Below are 11,429 nucleotides of genomic sequence, written 5' to 3' on the forward strand. Positions count from 1 at the left end.
GTTAGAGGCGATCGATAAAAATGAAACATTTTCTATAAATCTCTTAGATGCAGTCAATTTCATTCATAGAGCTTGGCAAAAAGTTAGCCGAAAAAAAATTGCTTTAAGCATGGGGGATTTGTAAGAAAAGAAAATTATTATGAACCGGACGATGAAATTCCACTTAACGAATGGTTAGAAAATGATAAAGACTCTGACTACGAGTATGACACAGACGAAGATGTCCCAATGTTGTCGAAGAACAAGTTAAAACCAAGTTGAGTGATTTCAATTTCTTCGAGTTTGAGAGCATTGATAATGGCATTCTTACAAGAGAAATGTTGACCGATGATCAAATTATAAACTCATCAAACCTCATCTACAGCTTTAAGCGATAATAAGAACGGTGACGATTTAGGTGAAACTTATTCTACTGTAGACACTAATGCTGTTCCAACCATTTCTGAAATGACAAAAAAAGTGTCCAAAACTCGGAATTTTCTACAATCACGCCAAGTTCCTAATCATATCTGGGAGTCCTTTTGTGATCCGGGAAACTACATAAATAACATCTATTTTTGCAGCAGAAATGTACAAACAAAAATTACAGACTTTATAAAGTAGATTTCAAATTGAATTTCGTTTATCTTATTGTGTTCTTTTTAGTCATACCTACTCACTTCTACTACTCTATGTAAAAATAACGAAATAGAATACAAAACGTGTTTTTGTATTATTATTCGCTTATAGCGAACTCCTTATATAACAAACCAGTTTTAGTTCATTTTTCAAGTTTGTTATATCCGGACTCAACTGTATTTATATACATAAGTACCTACATGTATAAAAATATGACATTTTGATTTCAGATTTATTTTTGATAATATTATGTAACAACTTACGTGCGTGTTGGATTTATTTAAGGAAAATCAGCCACCAAGGTGAGACTTGGATTGGAGGAAAAGCTGTAACGTTGCTGGCGCTTTGAAGATATATTCTCTATAAGTAATTGTAATGTACAATATATACGTATTGATAATCGCAATTATTTTCTTATCTAGACATAAAAAAATATAATAAATACGATAACAAGATAATCTTTTTCAACGATCAATCATTTGTCTGAGTCGATGTCTCATCTGAGTCAATGTCTCAAATAATGCTTCACAGACAAAATAAGGCAAGCTCAGAAGAACAAAGATAATCAGGACAACAGATAGACAAAGTGCGAAATTAAACAAATTTCTCGCAGTTTTCTAGGATATAATTTACAAACAAACACACTACATCAAGAACAGTTAACGCATTCAAAATGAACTCAACATCATACAAATACAACAAAAAACAGAAGGAACACGAGGGATTATCAAATTTAGCACACGTATACGCATATAAGATAATACAAATAATCCATTATCATCGTTATTGCTACGTTTCGGCGGTTTTAAATTATTCGTTTGGAAAACGTAAGGTACTTAAGACTTTCGACTTTGAATCAAATACTTTTGATCCTCCTAGAAAATTACTTTTAATTGCTACAAATGAGATGACAATTTTTACGTAAACTCACTCAGGAAGCCTGATATGAAATTGCTTAAACTATTTTGCGTATGTTCAACTTCAAGACGGGCATTTTCATAGAGGCAAAAATATTGCAAAATGTTTCAAAATCACTCTCCGATTGTGCGATTCACGACTCACACATTTCCAGTAAGCAACACAAGGATACGGTGATACAATGCATTGTTTATCTGTAGTAAAACAATTTCCTAATTATAAGAATAATTACCCTTAGTCATGAAACTTGAAAATTCTCGATTACAATTCCTGGTAGATTTTTCATCCATAACTCAAAATGAGAACAAGTAACCAGCTGGCGAATGAAACAGTGTTTGGCGTGACCACTTAAATCACCGTAAAATACGATTGATAAATTAGACCCACAGATGTGGTGGCAAAATAAATGAAACAACTCCACCAAGTTGCGAATCCAAAAACTCCTCGAAAGACATTGGCCGCAAACACCTAAAACAAAATATTTACATATAATCCAAGTCATAGTAGGTAAGTCCTTAATTATTGTTCTTTGACTGTTTGCCACGCCCACAGTTTTCGGCAAATGCAGAAACAACAACGACGCCTCATTACTTACAGACTTTAAACTCTCCAAAGTCAAAAACAGCTCCTCAACTGGTTCCACCTCTGCTCCTACTTTTGCAGGCAGCGGAATTACTGGTTCGTCCTCAATCGAGCACTCTGCATTTGAGCTACTTAATAACCAACTCCATTGGTATTCACCAAGAGTTTTGTAGATGAAGCTGAAGAACAGACACAGTATCAAAGGCGCCAAGTACTGAAGAGCCACCACGCACAAGTAGTAAAAAACAGCGGCCACCTATAAGAAATTGAAAGTCGATTAGCATTTTTTATTAAGAGAGTCAAGGAAAAGCCTACCTTCTTTTGGAAGTCGATGTTCGTAATTCTCCCGGCTTCCTTTTTCTGTTCCTGAGTGCGATGATAGGCCATATCTAGGTAGGCCTGAAGGTACCAGGGCATGAGGTATAGTTTCACAGCAATTGTGGAAAAAATTGCCAAAAGTCTCGCTATTTCAAAACTTTGCTCAGTCATTCTGAAAAATGCGGTTTAACATAATTTCTCATTACTCGATACGGACTCGTACTTACATTGGCTCAGTTCTGCCTGCAAAAATTCGGACCGTCAGGTAGTCTTTTGTGATAGGTTTGACCCAAAGAATAACCAGCAGGAATGGCAGGGCGAATGCAATATTTAAAAGCAGCTGCTTGACTCTATTTTCCCTAAAATATCTTTAAAATACACGCAACAATTTAAAGATTCTGGCTAAACAGACATGAGACAGTACCTTAAGAGATCCCAGTGCATTCTGGCAATTCGCATGCCTGGAAACGTTACAATCGCTCCGAGAATAGAACACCATATAGCTATGAAGAATTTTATGACGATCTTCGATGCAGGTCCTCTAAAAACGTATCAGAGCAATAAATCACGGCTATTTCGGGTGTTTTACGGCAATTACGAAGAACTCAATCCTTGGCGATTTAGAAAAGCTGAGGCGCTCGTGTTGAACGTGCTGTAAGCGCTCTCCAGGCCCAATTCCAGGGTATTTTCGTCGATTATCAGAACCATCATTGCCACCAGCAAGTATATAAATGCCATCACTATACATGTTGACCGCTCACCCACCGATTCTTCACCTCGGAAGTACTGGACTGTTAAACTGATCAACAGTTTTCTGAGCAGCAGTTAAGAAATATCGTTGTATGTTGGATTTACGATTGCTTTCGAATGAAAGTGTGCTGCAGTTGTTGCAGTCTTCCTAGCATTCTGCTGTTATTTCCCATGCAAGTTTCCACCTGTACTAGGAAGATAAAAGGATACACAGCAAATAGGACGACGAGGAAGCACCAAATTATGCTCAAATTCACCTCGTCTTTAATAGGGAACCACATATTATAAACCTAGTTGGAAAAAATGAAAAACAAACGTTAGCAAATAGTCAAGTGAAAATGTTTTGTACTTAGGGCTGAGTGATGAATAGGGTAGGTATAGAACAATGAATTACCTCTGTAATGATATACACAATAGATGCATATACAGAAAAGTCCACTAACCATTGGTATTCGCTATAGTACCTCAGATGTACCACATCCAAATATGTGACTTTAGCAGTCTCCAACGTTACATCCAATGAGCGATCTATGTGGAACTTTTCAGGAGTGTCTTTTCCATTCGCCATCCCCTTGGGGTTCCTTTTGTTCTTTGATTTGTCTTTGGGGATGTTGGCCAGTTGCCTGAGCTCCTCATTCGTAGGATACAGATAGCGGACAAGGCCGGTGGAACAAATCAGCCACTTGGCAAAAGAGAAATGAGGTCCAATCTTTTGGATGATGCTGATCATCACTAAAGTAATTACAAGCTGAGCGCCCAACAAAGCCTAAAATAGCACCACTCGAAATGCCCCAATTATGCAGGATGAGCTGTTGTTTAATTACCATTTTTTTCTTAATTAATCTTGAGGGCTATTTTTGTAACTTTACCATATATTTATAGAAATGTTCGCAATTACACATTACATAACGCCACTTTGGTGAGTCGCGCTATAAAAGCCACTTAACTGGTGCTGGCTCTTTCAACATTGCCCACTATTTGGGAATACTGCAATTATTAAATTGAAAATTTAAACTTCTGTAGTAGTCAATGCGACATAACCTAGATCTTTTCAATGGCAGTTAGTAGTGCTTCAGCTGACCGTGGTAATAGGATTTTGCAACTACTTTATCAGGTAAAAGAACAATTTTGCACAAACAAATATTGAAAAATGCCGAAAAACCGGGCAGCACTAATTTCAAAAGAAATAAACCAATTAAATAATGCAGAAAACTTTGACAATCTTCACAGGTTGTTAAAAACCCGATGGTCCACTGTAGACATTGAGCAAATAAAATGTCATTTTGACTTTGACTTACTTGAAACCTCATCCACATTTCTTCTTCAGCTTCAATATTCGCTCGCCGGTGGTTGTTGAATTAACAGATAACTCCGATAAAGAACTTGTTTGTCTCTAAACCGGCAGTGGTTTTTGGTAATATGATAATGTCACTGTGATACGGTGCCGATATTTAAGTCGACTTCTGTTCGAAAACCTCTACATTTGATCGAAGTAGCAGCGTTAGTCAAACATGTCTCTCAAGTCCATAATCTATGACCAAGTGACCAATAACTTGGAAATCCTGGACCAACTGCTCCTGCCAGGCATTACCAAGTATGTGAAAGTTAAGGGAGTCGAAGATGGATGGAAGGTCATCAACAAAATGCAGGTAAGTTTGCTACTGAGCACCGTGGACCTCATGTCACTGGTATTTACATAATAACTGCTCATTTAACATTTTTGATCGCTCACTTCTAGTTAAAATACATTTGCTTGCTTAAATCTCCTCATTTACCAGCAGTCGTGGTCGCGTTTAATCCTCTTAAACCTCACTCAAATATTGCTTTCCGTTAAACAATTATCAATGGACTGGAATGTTTGCTAAAAAGGCCCGAATGTCTCATCTAGCCATATTAGCATAGTCGATAACAGGATGTGCTGAAAAGCTAAGAGCTTATTTACCATTAGACTCAGTTTGGGTTATTTGAGATTAGTAGTGGAAATCAAAATTGCTACAACTATTGCAAGCAAGTTTCCCGACTCAATTTGGACAAAGAGGAATATTTGCACTATTTTTAAGTTGGATTTAGATTAAACTTTATACTGTCGCCAGCACGTTGCCTAAGTCCCAAAGTATTTGTTTGTTTCAATATTCTTTTCAGAATTCCGTTACTAATCCTGCATGTCCTAAACATAATCCTCTGCACCATAAAATCTTTTATTGATCTTGCTCAGTATACAAACTCGCACATAAGTAACGGTAAGAGCTCTCAAGTAGATTAATTAACACGTTTTTCTCATGTGCTGCCAATTGTTGACTTTATTTAGCTTGCTAAGGCTTGCACCTTTACTAAATTCAATTAGGCAAGTAGCCATAACTGGTTGGGATTATTGGATCATTCCGATATTCCAAGATTCCATTCAAATTTTTGCTGCGAGCCACGCAAACAGGCCCATAAAGTAGAATCTTTTTATCAGGCACTTGGTTTATTTTTTGCCTCATTCCAGATTAATTTATCATTTGTTCTTATCTACCCGAATCAGAAGAAAAAATAAAAAGTTTTCAATAACAAACATGTTTGTGCGATTTTAGGATAAAAAATAGTGAATAACTCAATTGATTGATTGAGCGATTGAGCTACCAAGTGATGCGTTCAATGAGCAGTTTCTAGCAGAACCCAACCCCTTTTAGCTACATTAAACATTAAATTAAATACAGGTCCGAGGGGCGCCAGCTATAGCTATAGTCGGTTGCCTCAGCTTAGCGGTGGAGATGCGAAACGACAAATTCGAATCGAAAAAACAACTTCGTCAGGAAGTTGAGGGCAAATTGAACTATCTGGTCTCATCGCGGCCAACGGCTGTTAACATGAAAGGGGCCGCCGAAGAGCTGATTGACTTGGCGAACCAATTGAGTAAAGACAAATCAGTTAGTTTGGAAGATATGATACACAAGTAAGTATCCAAAAGACGAAGAGATGTAATGGAATTGGCCAAATTACTAGAAAAGTTCTTAGAAAAGTAAACGTGATTCCAAATCGGTTTCGGTCCATAATGCAAGAGGGCATGCAACTAATTAATTGGCTAGAATACCTTTCGCTCCTTCATTTTCATCAAGTTATTGAGACATTTAGGTCAAATGTTGAAACATCTCCAATTCGCGTTGAATATCTTTCAACATGTTTTAGGGCAAAGCCCAAAAAATCTTGTATGATGCACGTAATCAATGAAATCGCAACATTTTATTGCCTCTTTGAGGCATTAAATTTAAACAATTAATTGTTAAGTAGGATTTCTGGTGATAATTTAAAGCACGTTTTGGGTCTGCATACTGCTTCATCAAGATACTATGACATAGTTATTTATTTAAGTTTTCATTTGAGGTCATGACTTGAACCTTTTTATCAGAAATGTATTCCTAAAGATTAACTAGGAACTGTTCAGTTTTAATACGCCAACCAAAATAACTTATTTTTCTTTAATAAATCACGTGCAACTGTTTGCGAGATTAGTAAATAGAGTAATTCATAATTGATTGGATTTCAACTAGTTTCGTGGGCTTTAATATTTGTAGAGGATGCACCATAGTAATCAGCAAGCAATTTATATGCGATTAGAGATCATTAACTAGATAATTAACTATTTATGGCTATGTCCAAACAAAAGAGACAATTTGCCCTGAAGAGCGTAAACAACTGCCCTAAAGATAATATAAATTGTTTGTTTGATTTATTGATGCCTTACGGATTAGGGTTTACCTGACTCAACATGGGTCATTTAGTTCAGTCTAATCCCAGCCAGTCCGAGTGGAAGTAGCCTAAATCGCCAGTTGCTTCGTCCGATATATTCGAGTGTTTCTGTGACATTTTTTTTGTTTCCCATTCACTAAGCGCTACAATGAACGAGACAATGAGGTATTGATTATTGACTAACATTGAAGTAACATTCAACGAATTTTTTTGCAGGTTCCTATTGAAAATTCAACATCTGCTTGAAAAAGACATAACTGATAATCAATCCATCGGCGATAACGGGGCGAAAGAAATCCTGTCGCGAGTATCAGGAGATAGTCAAGTGAGGGTGGTCACCCACTGTAATACAGGATCTCTTGCTACCGCCGGTTATGGCACAGCCTTGGGAGTAATCCGTAGTTTGCATGCGATGAAAAGACTAGGTAATGTCTCAAACCTTTCTGTTTTGTCCTATTGAAACTAGTGAGGTTTTCCAAGAAACCCACCACTTGTAGCTTGTTTCACGTTAATTTTGGCACCATTAAGCGCTTTGTTGACTTGTTGTTTTGATTTTTGTAGAGCACGTTTATTGCACTGAAACTAGGCCTTACAATCAAGGCGCTAGGCTTACCGCCTTCGAGTTGATTCATGACAAAATTCCATCCACCCTTATTTGTGATAGTATGGTGTCTGCTTTAATGAAAAGTCGGAATATTTCCGCTGTGGTCGTTGGAGCTGACAGGGTAGGTTTGCCGCTACATTTCACACGCTCGTTTATCACAGTGTTACCTGCTTGAGGAATGCTAGGGTTAATTTCACATTTTTGTTCTTCAGGTAGCTGCAAACGGTGACACAGCCAACAAAATTGGAACCTACCAAATTGCCGTTGTAGCCAAATATCACGCAGTGCCATTTTATGTAGCCGCACCATTTACGTCCATCGATGCGAAAGTATCGACAGGGGAGCACATTGTAATTGAAGAACGGCCCGATCGGGAAATGACCCACGTTGGAGAGCATAGAATAGCAGCGAAAGGTTAGCAATCCATTCATCTTGTAACTAACCAGCTTAAAACGGTACTACCAAATTCTAACATTAGACGAATAACTAAAATAACCAGAAATCCCGCAGGGTTTCAATCGACTGCCTTAACCAGGCAGATTCATGTTGCCAATAGTTTTTTAATGGGTTTTTTCTCTTTATTTAGGAATCCCGTGTTGGAATCCTGCGTTTGATGTAACTCCCGCTTCTCTGATTGCCGGCATTATTACCGAACGTGGAGTGTTCAAACCTGAACAAATAAAAGCTGTCCTGGCGTCCGTAAGCGCTTAAATTCACCACGTGATCTTAGATACTGAAATTTTATTGCCACAATATATATATCGACTATTTTTGGATGGTTTTTACTGTTTAGGCAACAATTTGTCGAATTTTTTAATAAGGATGTTAACTACTATATATATACCATACGGAGGACTTTCATAAGACGATTTTAGTAAGATGCCATTAAATATTTACTAAAGTTGCTTTAAGATGCACTGAAAGGCCAGCGAATGTTATGAGAGTAAATTCTTTATTGTATTGAATGAATAATAAGAGTTAGCTTTTCGCCCTTGTTTAATTAAATTTAAGTTGTGTTGTTGGAAAGGCATCCATATTGAGATACAGTAACGGACATACATTTTTTCTGCGCTTTTGCATCATGCTGGACTAACAGTAACATAAAGTAAGAGCTTAAAAGATTCGCCTAAAACAATATTGTTTCACATACGTTTGAAACCCAATTCATATTTAATATTAATACCACTTACTGAGTTGCATTGTAACTTTATAGCAATGATTTATTTGGTATTTCCATATTAACTAGACTGCTGATTTAGTGCGCAAATGATTACGCTGGTGTTTTTCAAGTTTAAATTAGAAAACTGAGTTTCTAGTCCCGGTAACTGGCGCTTTTTGAACGTTATTTTTCAATTGTTTCGGGCTCAGTTACTAAGGGAAAATTGCAGTTAAAGTCTGATTTTTTGAATAAACGAACATTTCTATATACCGTATATGATTTTGGCCATCGTTTAGTTTGAAGTTCAGAACTTCGTCTAGTAGTTTTGCAAATCCTCAAAGTGCATGTTAATTAACAGTTAATGTTCAACTTATATATGAATGATTTTGCGGTGATAGGAGATGTGCTACTTCACTGTATTTCCGATACATTTTGTCTGATATTTCATTGCCCGGCAGTTTTAAGGTTTTCAATTACTATTTCCAGGTCCGTATTTAAAGAGGTAAAGTTCCTAATGTTGTAATAGAAAGTAAAGAGTAGTGAGAAAAGGCCCAAATCTGCATTTTTACTAGTTTCTACATTAACGAGCAGTAGGTAATCTAGCACTTTTTGTTCTTATTTATTCCATGGTCTTACAAATTGATTTTATTGATTAGGATTTCTTCATGTAATATACAAATACATTGTTTCTGTTTCTGATTTTTCATTTTATTGCCGGCTCAACCAAAAATTCTCTTAATTGTCGTTTGGCAAATGGAGCTTCCAGCCTATTCCTTCACTTAGTGTAGTGTAGTTCGTTTTAGAAAAACGTAGAAAGTTATTTAAAAAACGTTTCAATAAGGGTTTTAGAAGTTTGCTTTCAACTTGTGATATGATTTTATAGTAGACTGCCGCCAGTGTGCCTAAGTGATCAGAGACAGAAACCAAATGAGTATTTCTGTATGGTACTTTTTTTAAAAATCTTGTGATCATTTGAATCAATAAATACTTCTTTAGCGATTTGCAGCCTGTTTACGGAGAAAATGCGCCCAATTGACTCCCAGGTGGCAAGATGTTGATTGGACATTAGAAAGCCTTTGTTCGTTAACAGCCCATATAAAATTAGCAACGGATTCAAATGAATCGAAGTAAGAACAGAGAAAAAACAAAACAATAAAGTTTCTAGACTACAACAAACTTCCGTTCGTCGTTGCGGCGGCAAAAGAAGATTAAATATAGAATCATGCTCGGCAGTCTTTGGCAAGTGAGCGCTGCGTTCAGATCGAAATAACCAGTGACGGAGTTAGTGTCCAAATAAAACGCGTGTGGCCATCCCGAACGGCAAAAATGTCCGAGAATGGAGAGGAGAGCCTGGTGGAGACGGTGGAGGAGACCTACGAGACGGAGGTCCGCCGCAAGGTCATCAAAACCAAGATGAAAATCCAAGAAGTAAGTCCAGAATTTTTATGTAATCCATACAACATCATGCTGCTGTACTGTACTAGTCTGGACAGTAACACGTGATTCTACATGGAATACACCTCCACTATGCGCGGACTTTTCAAGCAGGTAGCGGCAGCTTCCCCGTTGCAAACCTCTTCGGCTACGTTAAACATTTCAGTTGTCCTCAGCTTCGCAACGACGATTTCGCACAGTTGAATCATTGTTTTCAAGTAAAAATTTCCTGGACTCTTGGACCCAACGAACCCACTTCAATTGGTTTCCATCCAGGATAATTAGGCTGCATTTATGTGACACCCGAGGCCCAAATCTTGCCAATTGTTTGCCATCTCAGAAGAATATATATTGATCGTTTGCGAAAATTGCTTGACGCCGGGATCTATAAAAATAGCGGTAAAAATAGACGGCTACATTGGACGGCAGTGGTACAAACGTGTACAATTGAACTGTATGATTCATTTTTTGTTTCAACAGAAAATGCCGCTTTTTCTGCTTTCTCTTATCACTTTCCCCTTATGGTTATTTCATCAGGCAATCAATGCCCAAACGCGTGAAATTGTTTTAACTAATATGGTTTCACTTGCACTCTGCTGATTATTTAGAAAATTTCACTTTTCCGACCATCTTTGATTGGAAATGTTTGAAGAACCAATTGCAGATATATAATGAATGTCTTCTAAGCGCGACTATGTTTTTTTTGGTGATTTTTTCCAAATTTTCGGTTTCTTGTGACTTTCGCTTACGATTCGTTGTCGGTTGAAATAGATGCGATTTATTTTTAATGTTTAATATTATTTGGCTGGCATTAATTCAAAACATCAAGTAGGCGCTTGTCAATCAAAATCGGCTATGACATTTGATGACACAGTTGTCTGAATTGCCAAGCTACAAAATATCCAAAAATTCTCAGAAGGAGTTGCATTATTTAAGGATTTTGCCGTTAACTCAGAAACGGCGCTATGACACTTCGAATGCGCCATTCATGCAAGTTATTTACGGCAAAATTTTAGATTTTAAGGGCTCTACAGGGTGATTCAAAGTTGGCGTCATTCCTCTTAAGGGGTAATAGAGGCTCACTTGGAAGGTACGAGAAAAATTTAGAAATTTTTTTTCCAATAAAAATAATTAAGTAATAGTTAATAAAATAGAAATAATTTCTAGAAGATATTAGCAGTTGAAAATCGAATTTCAACTTTGTTATTAAGCATTATTTTGAAAGTGTTCCATGTTTAATTAGAAGCATATTGGAAAACTTAAGCATTCAAAAAGAAAAATTACGATTTTTGCTTCAAATTGCGAAAACTTTTGATA

General features: G+C 36.9%; 5 protein-coding genes and 1 long non-coding RNA gene across 10 annotated transcripts in view; 4 read left to right on the plus strand and 2 right to left on the minus strand.

The window, feature by feature from the left end:
- The window catches only part of LOC109538125 (heat shock 70 kDa protein cognate 4), a 6,040-nt gene extending 5,081 nt beyond the window's left edge, over positions 1-959 (minus strand). The window contains exon 1 of the mRNA XM_019905213.2: positions 882-959. The gene's annotated coding sequence lies outside the window, so the exon portion shown is untranslated. The remainder of the gene's footprint in view (positions 1-881) is intronic.
- Positions 1-1,019, plus strand: part of LOC125505086 — a 2,790-nt gene extending 1,771 nt beyond the window's left edge. Inside the window, exon 2 of the long non-coding RNA XR_007281903.1 lies at positions 849-1,019. This is a non-coding gene — a long non-coding RNA (uncharacterized LOC125505086). The remainder of the gene's footprint in view (positions 1-848) is intronic.
- Positions 1-11,429, plus strand: part of LOC109538161 (synaptic vesicular amine transporter) — a gene marked incomplete in the record, with an annotated part of 105,348 nt that overhangs the window by 41,219 nt on the left and 52,700 nt on the right.
- On the minus strand, positions 1,226-4,576 carry LOC109538127 (transmembrane protein 161B). The gene is made up of 10 exons (XM_019905214.2): positions 4,485-4,576; positions 4,011-4,173; positions 3,581-3,952; positions 3,397-3,476; positions 3,035-3,250; positions 2,861-2,977; positions 2,664-2,804; positions 2,434-2,608; positions 2,132-2,374; positions 1,226-2,004 (listed from the first exon to the last, which is right to left on the minus strand). The coding sequence occupies exons 2-10, from the start codon at positions 4,011-4,013 to the stop codon at positions 1,885-1,887; spliced, it is 1,467 nt and encodes a 488-aa protein (XP_019760773.2). The 5' UTR covers positions 4,014-4,173; positions 4,485-4,576; the 3' UTR covers positions 1,226-1,884.
- Positions 4,488-9,377, plus strand: LOC109538131 (methylthioribose-1-phosphate isomerase). Its single transcript, XM_019905225.2, has 6 exons — positions 4,488-4,835; positions 5,886-6,121; positions 7,132-7,340; positions 7,477-7,640; positions 7,732-7,933; positions 8,106-9,377. Exons 1-6 carry the CDS (start codon positions 4,698-4,700, stop codon positions 8,228-8,230), a joined length of 1,074 nt encoding a protein of 357 aa, XP_019760784.1. The 5' UTR covers positions 4,488-4,697; the 3' UTR covers positions 8,231-9,377.
- Positions 9,897-11,429, plus strand: part of LOC109538129 (tropomodulin) — a 40,187-nt gene continuing 38,654 nt past the window's right edge. For 4 of the 5 annotated variants that reach the window (XR_002171999.2, XM_019905218.2, XM_019905220.2 and 1 more), the window contains exon 1: positions 9,898-10,106. Coding sequence is in view for 4 of the 5 variants with exons in the window: in XM_019905218.2 (XP_019760777.1) it covers positions 10,005-10,106 (102 nt within the window). In the remaining variant the exon portion in view is untranslated. Of the gene's footprint in view, positions 10,107-11,429 lie in introns of all 5 variants that reach the window. The other variant, XM_019905216.2, reaches the window with a different exon arrangement.

This window comes from Dendroctonus ponderosae, unplaced genomic scaffold, assembly GCF_020466585.1.
Source record: "Dendroctonus ponderosae isolate FM_Combo_2020 unplaced genomic scaffold, Dpon_F_20191213v2 Dpon_F_20191213_1, whole genome shotgun sequence".
Classification (NCBI taxonomy): Eukaryota; Metazoa; Arthropoda; class Insecta; order Coleoptera; family Curculionidae; genus Dendroctonus; species Dendroctonus ponderosae.